This window comes from Oncorhynchus tshawytscha, linkage group LG22, assembly GCF_018296145.1.
Source record: "Oncorhynchus tshawytscha isolate Ot180627B linkage group LG22, Otsh_v2.0, whole genome shotgun sequence".
Taxonomy (NCBI): Eukaryota; Metazoa; Chordata; class Actinopteri; order Salmoniformes; family Salmonidae; genus Oncorhynchus; species Oncorhynchus tshawytscha.
The window spans coordinates 2,715,341-2,736,981 of NC_056450.1; the positions used below are offsets into that span (position 1 = coordinate 2,715,341).

The 21,641-nt window shown below is 42.7% G+C and overlaps 1 protein-coding gene across 2 annotated transcripts in view; it reads left to right on the plus strand.

The window, feature by feature from the left end:
* The window catches only part of LOC112221581 (mitochondrial carrier homolog 1), a 30,102-nt gene extending 10,140 nt beyond the window's left edge, over positions 1–19,962 (plus strand). Inside the window, exons 8-12 of one of the 2 annotated variants that reach the window (XM_024383726.2) lie at positions 1,379–1,472; positions 5,198–5,245; positions 5,446–5,509; positions 18,825–18,900; positions 19,022–19,962. In XM_024383726.2, coding sequence (XP_024239494.1) covers positions 1,379–1,472; positions 5,198–5,245; positions 5,446–5,509; positions 18,825–18,892 — 274 coding nt within the window. In that variant the 3' untranslated portion in view covers positions 18,893–18,900; positions 19,022–19,962. Of the gene's footprint in view, positions 1–1,378; positions 1,473–5,197; positions 5,246–5,445; positions 5,514–18,824; positions 18,901–19,021 lie in introns of both variants that reach the window. The other variant, XM_024383725.2, reaches the window with a different exon arrangement.
* Positions 19,963–21,641: the final 1,679 nt, after the last annotated feature.

A 21,641-nucleotide genomic window follows, 5' to 3' on the forward strand; every position in this document is an offset into this window, starting at 1 on the left:
TATCTAGGCCACTCAGCAACATTCTGCTGAAAGGTGAATTTGTCTCCCAGTTTCTGTTGGAAAGCAGACTGAACCAGGTTTTCCTCTAGGATTTTGTCTGTGCTTATCTCTATTCCTTTTGTTTTTATCCCCCCAAAAAACTCCTTGCCAGTGACAAGCATACCCATAACATGATGCAACCACCACGCTTGAAAATATGAAGAGTGGTACTCAGTGATGTGTTGTGTTTTTACCCAAACATAACGCTTTGTATTCAGGACATAAAGGTCATTTCTTTGCCAATTGTTTTGCAGTTTTACTTTAGTGCTTTATTGAAAACAGGTTTTATGTTTTGGATAATTTCTCTGTACAGTCTTCCTTCTTTTCACTCTGTCATTTAGGTTAGAATTGTGGAGTAACTACAATATTGTCTCCTATTACAGCCATTACACTCTGTAACTGTTTTAACGTTACCATTGGCCTCATGGTGAAATCCCTGAGCGGTTTCCTTCCTCTCCGGCAACTGAGTTAGGAAGGACGCATGTATCTTTCTAGTGACTGGTTGTGTTGATACACCACCCAAAGTGTAATTAATAACTTCACCATGCTCAAAGGGATATTCATTCAATATCTGCTTTTTTATTTTTACACATCTACCAAAAGTTACCCTTTACGAGGCATTGGAAAACCTCCCTGGTCCTTGTGGTTGAATCTGTGTTTGAAATTCACTGCTCGACTGAGTGACCTTACAGATAATTCTATATGTGGGGTACAGAGATGAGGTAATCATACGAAAATCATGTTAAATGCTATTATTGCACACAGAGTGAGTCCATGCAACTTATTATGTGAATTGTTAAGCAAATGTGTACTCCTGAACTTATTTAGGCTTGCCATAACAAAGGGATTGAATACTTATTGACTCAAGATGTTTCAGACTTTCATTTTGTATTACTTTAAAACAATTCTAAAAACATAATTCCATTGGGGTCTAGGGTACAGACATCCCAAGTATTCCAGATAGCACTGACCACCAAACAACAATCTCTTCCTGGTACTCACTTGCATTAAAGGGTGACTACACCCATAATCAACATTTCAAAAAAAAATCCCAGACCTCAGAAATAGTCTCCTGATGTGATTTAAACATTGTTGTGGACTTAGAACTTCAAATGTTTTGTTTTTTAGCAAAAACCTGGAAACACTGAAATCTGTAAAATCGTAACGGTGAAAACTGAATTTTGGGAAAAAAAATACGTAATCAAACAAAAAATAAAAGTGATTTTATAGGGCACTAGGTAAGAATCAATAATCCTGGTTCAAAACCATTGACATTGTTTTGTTTTGATCTGTACTGTATTTATGTCCTTTCCCCTTATTGGACGCTTTATGTTTGCAGGGGGGTTGTGCCCCATGTCCTGGGTGAGGTCATCTTTCTGTGGTGTTGTAACCTCCTGGCCCACTTCATCAACACCTACGCCGTGGACGACAATGTAAGCACGATACCTACACCTCTAAGCACTGATCTAAGATCAACGGTCACTTTAATAACATAAGTGAGACAACACATCTCAGTTGAAGTTGTAGATGCTTTACGAAGCCATTTGTATTTTTTTATTTTACCTTTATTTAACTAGGCAAGTTCTTATTTACAATGACGGCCTACCCCGGCCAAACCCGGACGACGCTGGGCCTTTTGGCCGGTTGTGATACAGCCTAGAATCGAACCAGGGTCTGTAGTGACGCTTCTAGCACTGAGATGCAGTGCAATGCACTCCGGAGCCCCATGAGGGCAGGAAGAATACAATAATCTACTCTTGAATAACAGGGAAATAAACCTGGAAACAAATTCTAGTTCATCCTTGGTTCAGCACTGGACATGAGTTTCATAGTTAGTCAGAAAAAGGTCAGCAATGTATTCTTTGTACTTTTTCTTTAATGATACCCATTACATAGGAATAGTACCACAATGGTGGCCCTCTTGAAGCATGTGGGAACAGCAGGCTGGGATAAGGATTGATTGAATATGTCCGTAAACACACCAGCCAGCTGGTCTGCGCATGCTCTGAGGGCGCGGCTGGGGATGCCGTCTGGGCCTGCAGCCTTGCGAGGGTTAACACGTTTAAATGTTTTACTCACGTCGGCTGCAGTGAAGGAGAGTCTGCATGTTTTGGTTGTGGGCCGTGTCAGTGGCACTGTATTGTCCTCAAAGCGGGCAAAAAAGTTATTTAGTCTGTCTGAGAGCAAGACATCCTGGTCCGTGACGTGGCTGGTTTTCTTTTTGTAATCCGTGATTGACTGTAGACCCTGCCACATACCTCTTGTGTCTGAGCCGTTGAATTGTTAGGTTAGATTACTCTTTGGTTATTACTGCATTGTCGGAACTAGAAGCACAAGCATTTCGCTACACTCGCATTAACATCTGCTAACCATGTGTATGTGACAAATACATTTTATTTTATTTTGATTTGATTTACAAAAAATATATAAATATATCTATTAGGATCCCCATTAGGCGGATCCCCAGTGGCGACAACTAGTCTTACTGGGGTCCGACACATAACAAAAAAAACATTACAGACAAAAGACTGTAAAATGTACGTACATTTTGTGTGCATCTATCAGTTACACATACATGTCAGTACATACAGACAACAACTAGGTCACATGTCAGTACATACACACAACAACTAGGTCACATGGTGGGAAATACTTGTGCCGTGAGGGGAAATGCTTGTTTTGTTGAACCCAGGTTTGCTGTTCACTTGCGCTATATGAGATGGGAGCTCCATGCACTCATTTCTTATAAAAACAGGAAGTGATCAGCAGTCTGTTAATCAGTTGGTGTGTGTGTGCTGAAGCTATGAACGCACAGGCTTGGCTCTCTCATCCCTTCCAGGATTTTGGGAGGGATGGTGGACAATGAGCCTGTCATAGTGGATGTAAGCAATGTCCCCACGCACTCTGGCAGCTTTCATGGCTGAGATCAGTTCTTTCCTCTTCTAGCGCACAGCTTCAGGATAGTCCTCGTTGAGGAAGATGTCGGTTCCTATCAAGTTCTTGGCTCTTTCCAGAACAGCTACCTTGTCCTTAAACCTCAGTAACTTGACCACTATCTGCCTGGGCCTGTCACTAGGGCCGTTGGTGGGTTTTCCTGTCCCGTGGGTGCACTCCACCTCATCTTCCTGTGGTCCATCTTCAGTTTCTCCAAGATCATTTCCCTCACTTTGTCCTCAGACGCTGCAATTCCATCCACAACAATCTTGTTCCTCTTCGATTGTCCCTCGAGATAATCTGATTTCTCTGTCATTGTTGTCATGGATTCACATATAGAACTGATGTCCTCCCTCAATGACTTACAGATCACTGTCTTCTTGCCGTTCTCCTGTTTAAACTTAATGAACAAACCCTGGGGGAACTGCAAACTGTTCTTCAGGTCCTGGACCTCTGGTCAGGTCATCCATTTGTTTTATTAGTTGACTCCACCAGTGTTTTCACACAACACTTGAATCTATTTTATTGTTGTAACAACTGCATATAGAATGATTTTTTTTGTTTAAAATAACCTTCACCTGTAGTAAAGAGACACCACTGTCCTCAACGGTACCACCGGCTTTGGTCATGTTACCAACGTAAGCTACGCTGTTACTCCTTGCAGTTCCAGTCAGGGCAGGTCGCAGGGAAGATGGAAACAGAAACAAACAGATCTAGACAGCCACAAGCCCGGGACAATCTGCTGTCCCAGCCACAGGGGCTAACCGCGTCGTGGGCTGTGCTCAAGCCCTCAAGAAAACCCAGCCAGCTTGATAGGCAGTTAGCAGCTAGGCTAGCTGCTATGCCAAGCAGCTCCTCAGACCCATGTTTGGCAGGATCCCTGGACAGATAGCAGCGGTCCCAGCAACTGATGCCAACCGCGTCATGGGATCCAAACTCAAAAGGTAGCTAGCTAGTTACCAAGCTTTTTCAACAGAACACTTTTTCAGAGACTTTCAAAACCTTCCAAAACAACAAACAGAGCTGGTCCGCGTTCAACAGGAAGTGGGTTTAGCTAGAGAGCACCAGAGATGAGGTAGGTAGTCATTCAAAAATCACGTTAAACACTTATCAAAATCAAATCAAATCAAATTTTATTTGTCACATACACATGGTTAGCAGATGTTAATGCGAGTGTAGCGAAATGCTTGTGCTTCTAGTTCCGACAATGCAGTAATAACCAACAAGTAATCTAGCTAACAATTCCAAAACTACTACCTTATAGACACAAGTGTAAGGGGATAAAGAATATGTACATAAAGATATATGAATGAGTGATGGTACAGAGTGGCATAGGCAAGATACAGTAGATGGTATTGAGTACAGTATATACATATGAGATGACTATGTAAACAAAGTGGCATAGTTAAAGTGGCTAGTGATACATGTATTACATAAAGATGCAGTAGATGATAGAGTACAGTATATACGTATACATATGAGATGAATAATGTAGGGTATGTAAACATTATATTAGGTAGCATTGTTTAAAGTGGCTAGTGATATATTTCCCATCAATTCCCATTATTAAAGTGGCTGGAGTTGAGTCAGTGTGTTGGCAGCAGTCACTCAATGTTAGTGGTGGCTGTTTAACAGTCTGATGGCCTTGAGATAGAAGCTGTTTTTCAGTCTCTCGGTCCCAGCTTTGATGCACCTGTACTGACCTCGCCTTCTGGATGATAGCGGGGTGAACAGGCAGTGGCTCGGGTGGTTGTTGTCCTTGATGATCTTTACTTATGTTGGTTATCTACAGTGTTCCGTCATGAAAATACTGTTTTCCAGCACATGATCTCTAAGATCGTCATGCTATTCTATTTAAAATGAATGTGCACATATGCACAATAAGTATGAGGTTGGTACTGGAGGGTGATGGTCCATGGTTCAAGGCCTCTCTTGGATCCGTTTGAGGCAGGGTCTGGTAAACCCAATGACGATGGGGTACAGGGTAGGGGTTGATACTTGGCAGTTCAACACTGGGCTGGAGGATCTGGTAAATCCAGTGATGACTGGGTAGCCAGTTTGCATCTGGTCTCTCAACACCGGTTCAATATCTAACAGATCAGGGCAGATGCCCCAGAGCCAGTCATCAGAAGAGATCATGTGTTGGAAAACAGTGTTTTGTGCAAGAAAATTATATCCTAGCAAAATTATTTTGTAAATGCTTCCCTCTCACACTTTTCTGCAGTTCAGCCAAGCCCCAGCAGTGAGAAGCTACACCAAGTTTGTGATGGGGGTAAGTTAAGCTGCACAACCTCTACATGTCTTTGTACACATTTTTCTGAAACTGAAATGTGGTGAGGATATTTTGAATATTTGTTTCCCTAGGTTATCTCTAAAAGCCTCCTTTTACTTTGTTTATCCGATGGTGTTGCAACTACAGCACTTGTGTCCATCTTATTTTTCCGTTTTTGATCTCCCTACCCCTGTCTCCAGATTGCAGTGAGTGTGTTGACGTACCCATTTATGCTGGTGGCAGACCTAATGGCAGTTAACAACTGTGGGTAAGGCTGTGAACACATCCATGTTTTTTTTCTGTTTAAAAAAGTATTAATGTTTTCAACTCCAGACTACCGGAGCCCCCGCACTACAAAAACGTGCATGCTTTGGAGGAGCCGTGCGTTTAAGAGCGTTGGGCCAGTAACTGCCAGGTCGCTGGTTTGAATTCTCGAGGCGATTAGATGAAAAATCTGTCTATGCCCTTGAGCAAGGCACTTAAGCCTAATTGCTCCTGTAATTCGCTCTGGACAAGAGCGAAATTACAAAATTGCTAAAATGTTAATTCTTTTTGTTCTACACTGAGCAAAAATTCTAAACACAAAATGCAACAATGTTTAACATTTTACTGAGTTACAACACATGAGCCAACATTTTATTGTTCACAGAAGTGGTAACAGTGTTCATCTGTTTAACTAATTTAATTAGTAACTCATTGATCCATTTGTATTTATTTTCTGGAGATGAGAAGGTTAAGAGGTTGAGACTACAATGATTGTTCACAAAGCTAGCATGTGCCTGCAGAAAACAGTAATAGAAAGGAAAGTGGTGTATCAACCTTTTTGGCTTAACTACCGTCATTTACTGTTTAGACAGTTTTATTATTGGGAAGTGAAGCAAGGATTAGCTAATGCTAACTAGCTAGCAGTACTTGGCAATATTAATTTATCTAGCTAATTCATTTTTAAGCAAATACATGGTATAGACTATCAAATCAATGAAATGCGTATCAATATTTTTTTACATTTAGTAGACGCTCTTATCCAGAGTGACTTACAGTTAGCTTGGTGGGAAAACCCCTTTTTACAGGTATAGGGGGTGGTCAAGTGCAAGTGTTGGTTCAGAATATTTTTTTTGTATTTGAGGTCGAGGTAAGGAGGCGGATTATTTAATATACTCTTTGAAGAGGTAAAGTTTCAGGTGCTTTCGGGAGATGGGCAGGGACTCCTAGCTTCAGGGGGAAGCTGGTTCCACCATTGGGGTGACAGGACAGAGAAGAGCTTGGCAAGGCTGAGCGGGAGGGGCCAATACACCAGAGGTGGCAGAACGGAGTGCTCGGGTTGGGGTGTAGAGTTTGAGCATAGCCTGAAAGTAGGGATGGCCAGTTCCTCTTGCTGCTCCATAGGCAAGAACCATGGTCTGGAAGCCAGTGGAGTGTGTGGAGGAGCGGGGTGACATGAAGGGTACTTGGGCAGGTTGAAAACCAGGTGGGCTGCAGCGTTCTGGATAAGTTGCAGGGGTTTGATGGCACAAGTGGAGAGACCAGCCAACAGAGAGTTGCATTAGTCTAGACAGGAGATAAGTGCCTGGATTAGGACCTGCACCACTTCCAGTACTCTACGGATGTTGTAAAGCATGAATCTGCAGGAACGAGTCACTGCTTTGATGTTTGAGGAGAACGACAGGGTGTTGTCCAGGGTCACGTCAAGGTCTGAGACGCTCAGCCCTGAGAGGGTGGAGAGGAAGATCTGATGGTTCACGATGTTGAAGGCAGCTGATAGATCTAGGAGGATGAGGAGGGAGAGTCAGCTTTGTCAGTCAGTACAGATTGCCTCTGTGACACAGAGAAGAGCAGTCTTTGTTGAGTGACCCGTCTTGAAGCCTGACTGGTTAGGGTCAAGAAGCTCATTCTGAGAGAGATAACAAGAGAGTTGATCAGCGACAGCACGCTCAAGAGTTTTGAAAAGAAAGAAGGGATAGAGGTCCAGGTTTTGGCGTCAAATGAGTCGAGTGTTGGTTTCTTGAGGAGCAGAGCGACTCTGGCATTTTGAAGTCTGAGGGGATGCAGCCAGTGGTCAGGGATGAGTTGATGAGGGAAGTGAGGAATGGGAGAAGGTCTCCAGAGATGGTCTGATGGTCAACCAGGATCTCAGCGATCACTGCCTCATTGCCTGCATCCGCTATGGGTCCGCGGTCAAACGACCACCCCTCATCACTGTCATACGTTCCCTAAAACACTTCTGCGAGCAGCCCTTTCTAATCAACCTGGCCCAGGTATCCTGAAAGGATATTGACCTCATCCCGTCACTCGAGGATGCCTGGTCGTTCTTTAAAAGTAATTTCCTCACCATTAAATAAGCATGTCCCATTAAAAAAAATGTAGAACTAAGAACAGATATAGCCCTTGGTTCACTCCAGACCTGACTGCCCTTGACCAGCACAAATCAAATCAAATCAAATCAAATTTTATTTGTCACATACACATGGTTAGCAGATGTTAATGCGAGTGTAGCGAAATGCTTGTGCTTCTAGTTCCGACAATGCAGTAATAACGAACAAGTAATCTAATTAACAATTCCAAAAAAAAAAAAAACTACTGTCTTATACACAGTGTAAGGGGATAAAGAATATGTACATAAGGATATATGAATGAGTGATGGTACAGAGCAGCATAGGCAAGATACAGTAGATGATATATCGAGTACAGTATATACATATGAGATGAGTATGTAAACCAAGTGGCATAGTTAAAGTGGCTAGTGATACATGTATTACATAAGGATGCAGTCGATGATATAGAGTACAGTATCTACGTATGCATAGGAGATGAATAATGTAGGGTAAGTAACATTATATAAGGTAGCATTGTTTAAAGTGGCTAGTGATATATTTACCTCATTTCCCATCAATTCCCATTATTAAAGTGGCTGGAGTAGAGTCAGTGTCATTGACAGTGTGTTGGCAGTAGCCACTCAATGTTAGTGGTGGCTGTTTAACAGTCTGATGGCCTTGAGATAGAAGCTGTTTTTCAGTCTCTCGGTCCCAGCTTTGATGCACCTGTACTGACCTCGCCTTCTGGATGACAGCGGGGTGAACAGGCAGTGGCTCAGGTGGTTGATGTCCTTGATGATCTTTATGGCCTTCCTGTAGCATCGGGTGGTGTAGGTGTCCTGGAGGGCAGGTAGTTTGCCCCCGGTGATGCGTTGTGCAGACCTCACTACCCTCTGGAGAGCCTTACGGTTGAGGGCGGTGCAGTTGCCATACCAGGCGGTGATACAGCCCGCCAGGATGCTCTCGATTGTGCATCTGTAGAAGTTTGTGAGTGCTTTTGGTGACAAGCCGAATTTCTTCAGCCTCCTGAGGTTGAAGAGGCGCTGCTGCGCCTTCCTCACGATGCTGTCTGTGTGAGTGGACCAATTCAGTTTGTCTGTGATGTGTATGCCGAGGAACTTAAAACTTGCTACCCTCTCCACTACTGTTCCATCGATGTGGATGGGGGTGTTCCCTCTGCTGTTTCCTGAAGTCCACAATCATCTCCTTAGTTTTGTTGACGTTGAGTGTGAGGTTATTTTCCTGACACCACACTCCGAGGGCCCTCACCTCCTCCCTGTAGGCCGTCTCGTCGTTGTTGGTAATCAAGCCTACCACTGTTGTGTCGTCCGCAAACTTGATGATTGAGTTGAGGCGTGCATGGCCACGCAGTCGTGGGTGAACAGGGAGTACAGGAGAGGGCTCAGAACGCACCCTTGTGGGGCCCCAGTGTTGAGGATCAGCGGGGGAGGAGATGTTGTTGCCTACCCTCACCACCTGGGGGCGGCCCGTCAGGAAGTCCAGAACCCAGTTGCACAGGGCGGGGTCGAGACCCAGGGTCTCGAGCTTGATGACGAGCTTGGAGGGTACTATGGTGTTGAATGCCGAGCTGTAGTCGATGAACAGCATTCTCACATAGGTATTCCTCTTGTCCAGATGGGTTAGGGCAGTGTGCAGTGTGGTTGAGATTGCATCGTCTGTGGACCTATTTGGGCGGTAAGCAAATTGGAGTGGGTCTAGGGTGTCAGGTAGGGTGGAGGTGATATGGTCCTTGACTAGTCTCTCAAAGCACTTCATGATGACGGATGTGAGTGCTACGGGCGGTAGTCGTTTAGCTCAGTTACCTTAGCTTTCTTGGGAACAGGAACAATGGTGGCCCTCTTGAAGCATGTGGGAACAGCAGACTGGTATAGGGATTGATTGAATATGTCCGTAAACACACCGGCCAGCTGGTCTGCGCATGCTCTGAGGGTGTGGCTGGGGATGCCGTCTGGGCCTGCAGCCTTGCGAGGGTTAACACGTTTAAATGTCTTACTCACTTCGGCTGCAGTGAAGGAGAGACCGCATGTTTTCGTTGCAGGCCGTGTCAGTGGCACTGTATTGTCCTCAAAGCGGGCAAAAAGTTATTTAGTCTGCCTGGGAGCAAGACATCCTGGTCCGTGACTGGGCTGGGTTTCTTCCTGTAGTCCGTGATTGACTGTAGACCCTGCCACATGCCTCTTGTGTCTGAGCCGTTGAATTGAGATTCTACTTTGTCTCTGTACTGGCGCTTAGCTTGTTTGATAGCCTTGCGGAGGGAATAGCTGCACTGTTTGTATTCAGCCATGTTACCAGACACCTTGCCCTGATTAAAAGCAGTGGTTCGTGCCTTCAGTTTCACACGAATGCTGCCATCAATCCAAGGTTTCTGGTTAGGGAATGTTTTAATCGTTGCTATGGGAACGACATCTTCAACGCACGTTCTAATGAACTCGCACACCGAATCAGCGTATTCGTCAATGTTGTTGTCTGACGCAATACGAAACATCTCCCAGTCCACGTGATGGAAGCAGTCTTGGAGTGTGGAGTCAGCTTGGTCGGACCAGCGTTGGACAGACCTCAGCGTGGGAGCCTCTTGTTTTAGTTTCTGTCTGTAGGCAGGGATCAACAAAATGGAGTCGTGGTCAGCTTTTCCGAAAGGGGGCGGGGCAGGGCCTTATATGCGTCGCGGAAGTTAGAGTAACAATGATCCAGGGTCTTTCCACCCCTGGTTGCGCAATCGATATGCTGATAAAATTTAGGGAGTCTTGTTTTCAGATTAGCCTTGTTAAAATCCCCAGCTACAATGAATGCAGCCTCCGGATAAATCGTTTCCAGTTTGCAGAGAGTTAAATAAAGTTCGTTCAGAGCCATCGATGTGTCTGCTTGGGGGGGGATATATACGGCTGTGATTATAATCGAAGAGAATTCTCTTGGTAGATAATGCGGTCTACATTTGATTGTGTGGAATTCTAAATCAGGTGAACAGAAGGATTTGAGTTCCTGTATGTTTCTGTCATCACACCATGTCACGTTATGTCATAAGGCATACGCCCCCGCCCCTCTTCTTACCAGAAAGATGTTCGTTTCTGTCCGCGCGATGCGTGGAGAAACCCGCTGGCTGCACCGCTTCGGATTGCGTCTCTCCAGTTAGCCATGTTTCCGTGAAGCAGAGAACGTTGCAGTCTCTGATGTCCCTCTGGAATGCTACCCTTGCTCGGATTTCATCAACCTTGTTGTCAAGAGACTGGACATTGGCGAGAAGAATGCTAGGGAGTGGTGCACGATGTGCCCGTCTCCGGAGTCTGACCGGAAGACCGCTTCCTGTGGCGGACTGCAATAGCATCGAATAGTCCCCGCGATATGCAACTGTTCAGGGAAGTCAGGAACCAATACACACAGTCAGTCAGGAAAGCAAAGGCTAGCTTTTTCAAACAGAAATGTGCATCCTGTAGCTCTAACTCCAAAAAGTTTTGGGACACTGTAAAGTCCATGGAGAACAAGAGCACCTCCTCCCAGCTGCCCACTGCACTGAGGCTAGGTGACACGGTCACCACCGAAAATAAAACATTTCAATAAGCATTTGTCTACGGCTGGCCATGCTTTCCTCCTGGCTACCCCAACCCCGGCCAACAGCTCCGCACCCCTCGCAGCTACTTGCCTGAGCCTCCCCAGCTTCTCCTTCACCCAAATCCAGATCGCAGATGTTCTGAAAGAGCTGCAAAACCTGGACCTGTACAAATCAGCTGGGCTAGACAATCTGGACACTCTCTTTCTAAAATGATCTGCCGCCATTGTTGCAACCCCTATTACCAGTCTGTTCAACCTCTCTTTTATTTAGTCCGAGATCCCTAAAGATTGGAAAGCTGCGGCGGTCATCCCCCTCTTCAAAGGGGGTGACACTCTAGACCCAAACTGTTACAGACCTATATCCATCCTTCACTGCCTTTCTAAAGTCTTTGAAAGCCAAGTTAATAAACAGATCACTGACCATTTCGAATCCCACCATACCTTCTCCGCTGTGCTATCCGGTTTCCGAGCTGGTCACGGGTGCACCTCAGCCACGCTAAACGATATCATAACCGCCATCGATAAAAGACAGTACTGTGCAGCCGTCTTCATCGACCTGGCCAAGGCTTTCGACTCTTGTCAATCACCGTATTCTTATTGGCAGACTCAATAGCTTTGGTTTCTCATATGACTGCCTCGCCTGGTTCACCAACTACTTCGCAGACAGAGTTCAGTGTGTAAAATCGGAGGGCCTGTTGTCCGGACTTCTGGCAGTCTCTATGGTGGTACCACAGTGTTCAATTCTCGGGCCGACACATTTCTCTGAATATATCAACGATCCACCTCTACGCAGACGACACCATTCTGTATACATCTGGCCCTTCTTTGGACCCTGTGTTAACTAACCTCCAGACGAGCTTCAATGCCATACAACACTCCTTCCGTGACCTCCAACTGCTCTTAAACACTAGCAAAACCAAATACATGCTTTTCAACCGTTCGTTGCCCGCACTCGCCCGCCCGACTAGCAACACTACTCTGGACGGTTCTGACCTAGAATACGTGGACAACTACACCTAGGTGTCTGGCTAGACTGTAAACTCTCCTCCCAGACTCATAAAACATCTCCAATCCAAAATCAAATCTAGAATCGTCTTTCTATTTCACAACAAAGCCTCCTTCACTCACGCTGCCAAACTTATCCTAGTAAAACTCAGCTTACTGTGATGATAAATTGGAAGAAAAGTTCAACAGCAGGTTGAAACTGAGTGTAAAACATGTGGATGTTTCAAAGCCTAATACAACGAAATGGACAGCTTTCTAAGGTGACGGTTATTTCAAAACTCCATATGCATATTAGAGTTTATGCATATACATACTCACTCCAAGCCCAACAATACATAGCCTACCACATATTACGCTTGGCATAAACATATAACACAAAACTGATTTAAGATGTCTTTGGTACATAATTGGTCTAGCCTATAATACAAAATGTAAAAAATTAGAGTAATCCCCTTTGAATGTGGACTATATTATTATGCATACTGGATGGACTGGTTACCTGATGCTATGCTTCAACATTTCTGTCCACAAGTCTGGGAGAGAACATATAGCCAGTTGGTTCATTGATTGTGCAGGGCAATTTTGAACAGCCTAGTAATTTTTTATATTTCCACAATTAATTGGGTGACAATTTACCTTTAGCTATACAGAATATCGCAACACCATGTGTTTCCATCACCACCTCTCTCTCCTTTATTCCTTTCATTTGTGCGCAGAGGGGCTGTCAAAAGTTTAGTGAAATAAACTCAGCAAAAAAATAAACATCCTCTCACTGTCAAGACATAAACTGAACAAGTTCCACAGACATGGAATAATGTGTCCCTGAACAATGGGGGGTTCAAAATCAAAAGTAACATTCAGTATCTGGTGTGGATACCAGCTGCATTAAGTACTGCAGTGCATCTCCTCCTCATGGACTGCACCAGATTTGCCAGTTCTTGCTGTGAGATGTTACCCCACTCTTCCGCCAAGGTAGTTCCAGGACACTTCTGGGGGGAATGTGCCTAGCCCTCACCCTCCGATCCAACAGGTCCCAGACGTGCTCAATGGGATTGAGATCCGGGCTCTTCGCTGGCCATGGCAGAACACTGACGGGGGGACCTAGTGAATGACCTGCAGAGCGCTGGGACCAAAGTAACAAAGCCTACCATCAGTAACACACTACGCCACCAGGGACTCAAATCCTGCAGTGCCAGACGTCTCCCCCTGCTTAAGCCAGTACATGTCCAGGCCCGTCTGAAGTTTGCTAGAGAGCATTTGGATGATCCAGAAGAAGATTGGGAGAATGTTATATGGTCAGATGAAACCAAAATATAACTTTTTGGTAAAAACTCAACTCGTCGTGTTTGGAGGACAAAGAATGCTGAGTTGCATCCAAAAAACACCATACCTACTGTGAAGCATGGGGGTGGAAACATCATGCTTTGGGGCTGTTTTTCTGCAAAGGGACCAGGACGACTGATCCGTGTAAAGGAAAGAATGAATGGGGCCATGTATCGTGAGATTTTGAGTGAAAACCACCTTCCATCAGCAAGGGCATTGAAGATGAAACGTGGCTGGGTCTTTCAGCATGACAATGATCCCAAACACACAGCCCGGGCAACGAAGGAGTGGCTTCGTAAGAAGTATTTCAAGGTCCTGGAGTGGCCTAGCCAGTCTCCAGATCATAACCCCATAGGAAATCTTTGGAGGGAGTTGAAAGTCCGGGTTGCCCAGCAACAGCCCCAAAACATCACTGCTCTAGAGGAGATCTGCATGGAGGAATGGGCCAAAATACCAGCAAGTGTGTGAAAACCTTGTGAAAACTTACAGAAAACGTTTGACCTCTGTCATTGCTAACAAAGGGTATGTAACAAAGTATTGAGAAACTTTTGTTATTGACCGAATACTTATTTTCCACCACAATTTGCAATTAAATTCATAAAAAATCCTACAATGTGATTTTCTGGATTTTTTCCCCCTCATTTTGTCTGTCATAGTTGAAGTGTACCTATGATGAAAATTACAGGCCTCTCTCATCTTTTTAAGTGGGAGAACTTGCACAATTGGTGGCTGACTTAAAACTTTTTTACCCCAATGTATTTTGTTTTTTATTTTATTATATTTTGCTTGATAAGTATGAATCTTTTCTCTTTCCTTCAAGATTGATGGACACATCATGGAAGAATATGATCGTGACGAGATGGCAAACATGCTGCTCTTGTTGAAATGAAGGGGACATTTAGGTGTGAAGAAGGATAGCTGAGATCAAAATGAGGTTCCTGTTGACAAATTAGTCTCTGGAAATATTCCATAGGAGCAGACTATGTAAGCTTTCAAGTCAAAATACATCATAGGTTGACATGGCCATTCGTCTGTTGCATAATTCCAATATTGTTTTGGTCACTGGTTATGAAGAATAGCATATCAGTATTGCCGGGAGATTTTATTTGTCCTCGTTAGGTCTTCACACACAACTGTCCTTTCCATCACAAAAATGGTTGAGATCTGCCTTTGACTTTGGTGTAAAATGTAATAAAAAAATGCACATACAAACAAGTTACTTTGTATTCATAAAGTCAAAAAGGCAAGGATATTGAGACACTTATCTTACTTGAACTGATTTGAATATAGTACCTTAAAAGTATTCACACCCCTTGACTTTTTCCACATTTGTGACTGACCGTCTCAATTCAAAAAAATTGAAATTGTTTTTTTTTTTTATGTTGGATTAAAGTAGAGAGCTAGAAAATGGTAAATCATACACTACAGTTGAAGAACAATGGGAAAGCAATTCTGCTTTGGAAGTTGATAAACTTGTAACCTCACTTTTGAATGTTTTGGTACCTACTGGAGAGCTCTTCTTTGTCTACACCCATTCAGCATCGTTCACACCCTCTTAAGCTTTAGCCACACCCATCTCTTTAAGGGTTGATCCAAGCATTCTGTCCTAACAGCAGTAGTCAAGCACCCAAGCTAACTGGCAAATGTTGGCTAGCATGCTAGCTACTTCCAGACACAAATGAGAGAACAGCTCACTGACCATTTTACTCACCCTAGCAGAGCTGGTTAGGCTGTTTTCATGTTATCCAGTGTTGGTGACTGCAACTGTGCTGCTGGCAGCAATTTACGCTTTTTTGCCAACGTTTACTGACACCGGCCATATTCAGATGTTGAGCGTTTGTAAATTTGTCAGTTATTCTGCTCTCTGGCACACAGACGAGAGTGCTCTGAAATGGGAGTAGATAGCCAGAGCGAATTTACCAGCTACGTCTATCAACAGTTGTCACAGTGACATTCTATTGCAATGGTTACTTGCATAGTGGAGTATTTTTTTTGTTAAGAAATGTATGTTACTATGACGTTACTACCCTGCATGAATCTGCAGTTAGCTAAACAACCAGGTTCAATTGTAACTAGCTAACATTAGGCTATAACTAGCAAAGCAAATAGCTCTGAGATATCCAAATAATATTACTACACAGATCATACACGTAACATTAGCTAGCGAGCCAGCGACTTTAAACTTGAAATAAAAATTACTTTCTGTCAAAATTAGAAACGTGTAATATTTGAAAATGTAGCTAGCTAGACTATCTTGCCCATATACACCATGGATAGACAGTTCTCCCTGTCACGGATGCCTTCATTTCGCTGAACCCCATGAAGAGTAGCTGCTGCTTTGGCAGCTAATGGGGATCCATAATAGCTAAAAATACAAATGGTTGCTCTTAGTTTGAAGATGTAATCCGGAGACAGGTGTTTTCTCCATCCCCTAAACTATCATATTCTTATTCCACTGATTTCAAAAGTGGAGAGCAACACTTATACGGTTCTGCTATGATATATATAAATATATATTTTTTTAAGCTGCGTTAGACACCTACTGACCAGCTCAAATAGACAGAAGCATGCTATATGGCAGACCAATCCGAACTCATCTCTCAGCATGTCCAGCCCACTCATTATCTCAGCCAATTATGGCTAGCGGGAAGGTTGCTGACTTTTTCTGTGAATAAACCAACTAGGCTCGTAATTTAACAATTATATTCATAAATGGCATACATGTTTGTTATTAAGGCACATAAAAGCTCACATGTTCCAGAAGGCATTTCTGATTCAAAAAAATGCATTTAGATTTTTTGTAAAGTTTACATTCAAATGGCTCTCCTATGAAGTAGTGACCTGCGACGTACACCTAGTTTCCTGAAACAAATCACATTTAGTTGTGTTACAGCCTGAATTAAAAATGGATTACATTGAAATGTTGTGTCTCTCTAATCTACACACAATATCCCTTAATATCAAAGTGGACTTTCACAAATTTATAAAAATGAAAAGCTGAAATGTCTACAGTGAATAAGAATTCCACCCCTTTGTTTTGGGCAAGCATGAATAAGTTCAGGAGTAATAACTTTAACAAATCACATAATAAGTTGCATGAACTATGTGTGCAATAATAGTAGTTAACATGATTTTTGAATGACTACCCCATCTCTGTACCCCACACATACAATTATATGTAACAATTCCTTAAGGTGAACTTCAAGCACATTCAACCACCAAGAGCAGGGAGGTTTTCCAATGCCTCGTAAAGGGCAACTATTGTTCGATGGGATTTTTTTTTTTAAAGCAGACATGGAATATCCCTTTGAGCATGGTGAAGTTTTAATTACACTTTGGATGGTGTATCAATACACCGAGTTACTACAAAGGTACATGCGTCCATCCTAACTCAGTTGCCGGAGAGAAAGGACTCTGCTCAGGGATTTCACCATAAGACCAATGGTGACTTTAAAACAGTTACAGAGTTTAATGGCTGTGATAGGAGAAAACTGAGAATGGATCAACGACATTGTAGTTACTCCACAATACTAATCTAAATGACAGAGTGAAAAGAAGGAAGCCTGTACAGAATAAAAAATATTCCACAACATGCATCCTGTTTGCAATAAAAATGTACTTTATGTCCTAAATTCAAAGTGTTATGTTTGGGGCAAATCCAACACATCACTGAGTACTACTCTTAATATTTTCAAGCATGATGGTGGCTGCATCATGTTATGGGTATGCTTTTCCTCGGCAAGGACTAGGTAGTTTAAGATAAAAATAAATAGAATAGAGCTAAGCACAGGCAATATCCTAGAAGAAAACCTTCTTCAGTCTGCTTTCCAACAGAGACTGGGAGACAAATTCACCTTTCTGCAGGACAATAACCTAAAACACAATTAAGTGAAAATGCCCGAGAAGCCGGTGTTTGGAGAATAGATTGACATGGGTGTTGTTAGACCCGAGACGAAGGCAGACATGCCTTCTGGAACATGCTGAGAGATGAGTTCGGATTGGCCTGCCATGTAGCATGCTTCTGTCTATAACATGATGGTCAGTATGTGTAGGTAATTCTTTCTAAAGCGGCTTTTTTGAAAGATATTACGTAGCAGAACGGCATAAGTTTGAAATCAGTGGAATTAGAGTATGAGGAGATGGAGAAAATTCTGCCGTTTGATTGCAAATATGCAGACAGAGTCGATAAAGAGAACACAAAGAAGGCTGTTGTAATCCGGAGACAGGTGTTTTATACATCTTCAAACTAAAGGCAACAATGGCATCCGTGACAGAGAGGGAGAAGCATCCATGTGTAATTGTCAAGCTAGCTACATTTTTAGATATTACACGTTTCTAATTTTGTCAATGTCGTTTTCATTTCAAGTTAGTGTACTGTTAGCTAGGTAACGTTAGCTGGCTGGCTAGCCAGCTAACGTTATGTGTATGATCTGTGTAGTTGTTATATTATTCTTATCTCAGAGCCATTTGCATTGCTAGTTATAGCCTAATGTTAGCTAGCTAACATTGAACCTGGTTGGCTCTAATGCCAGCTGATTCATGATTTCGACTGGCTGAGAAACGCTGCCTGCCTGTCTCTCATCCCGACTACAGACATGTTCATTACTATGGGACAGTTGTAGGTCGAATTTGAATATTGAAACAATGTTGCAAATGTCAGAGACAGAGAGCAAGGTTTATACAAATCTCTGCTGTTGAAAACTAGTCTAAGAGAAATGTGAGAATGTCTAGCTGCTTTTTATAGTGGAGATGAAGTTTATAAATTGCTTGGCTGGTCCGATGAGACAGTGGATTGCGCAGTCAGATCGAAAATAGTAAATAGGCATTTTAACGTCAGTGTCCAGTGTCTATTCCACAAGTTACCACCGGCTAAATCTATGACGTTAAAATGCCTATTTACCAATCAGCATTAGACCCACCTGTTGTATAAGGCCAAATATACACTGGAGCTGCTTACCAAGACATTGCATGTTCCTGAGTGGCCTAGTTAAAGTTTTGACTTAAGGTTACTCAACATCATGCATCATTTGTTATTACATTGCATATTTGAATAACCAGATTCAATTTATAAGGTTTCCAAGCATACCCAGGTCAGTGATCTCTCACTGAAGCACATTTGATTTAAGTCAAGAGTACAACAATAGAAAGTACCACATGGCCTTGTTACTGTCTGTTACCTGTACTTAACTGTCCTATAGCTGGTGCCATTTGAGAATAATGGTGTATCTGTCACGACTTTCATATCAAAGTATAGACTTGATATATCACAAAATAATAGGATACAGTTTAAATGTGTTTGTTTGAGAGACAAATAACATGAAGTGTTAGCTTGTGGGTTCAGCTTATAATGGATCTCTGTCTTGTGTTCACAGGTTGGTGGCTGGTCTTCCCCCTAACTCTCCCATCTTTAAGTCCTGGGTCCACTGTTGGGCTCATCTGAGCCACGAGGTACAGTCACGCTCATTCAGCTGGAGCAAATGGAACACACTCGTGTGTGTGTGTGTGTGTGTGTGATTGTTTTCTCTGGTAGTGCATGTCTGAAACTGTCTTTTTATTTCTCACCCATTAGGGCCATCTCTTCCGAGGATCCAGCTTCTTTTATCGCCGCGTGCCTGTGACAGGGGTGGCTTTGACTGAGGAGTGATAAAATCAACCACCGCACAACCTGTGCCACTGTTCTCCTTCCTAACCGGTACCTCAGTGAGACCAATGTACAACCACCCCCTCACCTTAAACACCCCAGTGGATAAAGCCGGAGCAGCATGTTATCAATGGGCTAGGTGTTTTACTGAAGTAAAGTTACTTACAAATTAAGAGTTTTGTTCATCTTGTTTTTAATCTAAATAATAATGTAGCCACTCAAAGGTAAGAGGTCGGAGGAGTGAGACTTAATGTGAACAAATCAAAATTATATCCAATATATTTTGTCTTGGTTGAATGCTGAGGGTATAATCTCCTTTTACTATACCAGCAAAGTTGCACTATTTTTTTTATTTATTTGAATCTATGACTTAATTTTGCCATATTTATAGGCCACAGTTTAATTAAGTTCTATGTAGGCTTTAAAATTGGATAGTTGATTTCCATCTATTGAAAAAATGCCAAATGTTTATTTTTCAAAGAGTCTCACTAATAGTAGCATGATATATGGTTGCATTCGAAAGTGCTCATTTGCCTCCTATCAGAAGTGCTTTACCCAATAATTATACCTATTCACAAACACCATAAGCCCACAAACTGGAGTGCTCTCTAGTGATGCACCGATATGACTTTTTTGGCCGATACCGATATCCAATATTTTCTACTCTAGTACAGGTAAATAGTTAACACACACACATGGACGCGGCGGTCTAAGGCACTGCATCTCAGTGAAAGAGGCGTCACTATGGTCCCTGATTCGAATCCAGGCTGTATCACATCCGGCCGTGATTGGGAGTCCTATAGGGCGGCGCACAATTGGCCCAGTGTCACCCGGGCTGTCATTGTAAATAAGAATTTGTTCTTAATTGACTTGCCTAATTAAATAAAGGTTACACACACCACACTGACCAAAAAGTTATTTTGTTGGCGTTTACATGTCCCCATTACCAGTCAAACATAATCAAAACCTATTTCTTTCACTTACAGTTGAAGTCGTAAGTTTACATACCCCTTAGCAAAATACATTTAAACTCAGTTTTTCACAATTTCTGACATTTAATCCTAGTAAATATTCCTCGTCTTAGGTCAGTTAGGATCACCACTTTATTTTAAGAATGTGAAATGTCAGAGTAATAGCAGAGAGAATGATTTCTTTCAGCTTTTATTTCTTTCATCACATTCCCAGTGGGTCAGAAGTTTACATACACTCAATTAGTATTTGGTAGCATTGCCTTTAAATTGTTTAACTTGAGTCAAACGTTTCGGGTAGCCTTCCACAAGCTTCCCACAATAAGTTGGGTGAATTTTGGCCCATTCCTCCTGACAGAGCTAGTGTAACTCAGTCAGGTTTGTAGGCCTCCTTGCTTGCACATGCTTTTTCAGTTCTGCCCACAAATGTTCTATAGGATTGAGGTCAGTGCTTTGTGATGGCCACTCCAATAGTTTGACTTTGTTGTCCTTAAGCCATTTTGCATCAACTTCGGAAGTATGCTTTGGATCATTGTCCATTTGGAAGACCCATTTGCGACCAAGCTTTAACTTCCTGACTCATGTCTTGAGATGATGCTTCAATATATCCACATAATTTTCCGTCCTGATGATGCCATCTATTTTGTGAAGTGCACCAGTCCTTCCTCTAGCAAACATGACAACAACATGATGCTGCCACCCCCGTGCTTCACGGTTGGGAGGGTGTTCTTCAGCTTGCAATCCTCCCCTTTTTTCCTCCAAACATAACGATGGTCAAACAGTTCTATTTTTGTTTCATCAGACCAGAGGACATTTCTCCAAAAAGTACATTTGTCCCCATGTGCAGTTGCAAACTATAGTCTGGCTTTTTTTATGGTGGTTTTTGAGCAGTGGCTTCTTCCTTGCTGAGCGGCCTTTCAGGTTATGTCAATATAGGACTTGTTTTACTGTGGATATAGATACTTTTGTACCTGTTTCCTCCAGCATCTTCACAAGGTCCTTCGCTGCTGTTCTGGGATTGATTTGCACTTTTTGCACCAAAATACGTTAATCTCTAGAAGACAGAATGCGTCTCCTTCCTGAGCGGTATGACGGCTGCGTGATCCTGTGGTGTTTATACTTGCGTACTATTGTTTGTAAAGATGAATGTGGTACCTTTAATGCGTTTGGAAATTATTCCCAAGGATTAACCAGACTTGTGGAGTTCTTGGCTGATTTCTTTTGATTTTCCCATAATGTCAAGCAAAGAGGCACTGAGTTAGGTCTTAGGTAGGTCGTGAAATGCATCCACAGGTACACCTCCAATTGACTCAATTGATGTCAATTAGAGGCTGTCAGAAACTTCTAAACCCATGACATAATTTTCTGGAATTTTCCAAGCTGTTTAAAGGCAGTCAACTTAGTGTATGTAAACTTCTGACCCACTGGAATTGTGATACAGTGAGTTATAAGTGAAAGAATCTGTCTGTAAACATTTGTTGGAAAAATCATGTGTGTCATGCACAAAGTAGATGTCCTAACCGACTTTCCAAATCTATAGTTTGTTAATTAACAAGAGATTCAACTGGACTTGCTGTGCT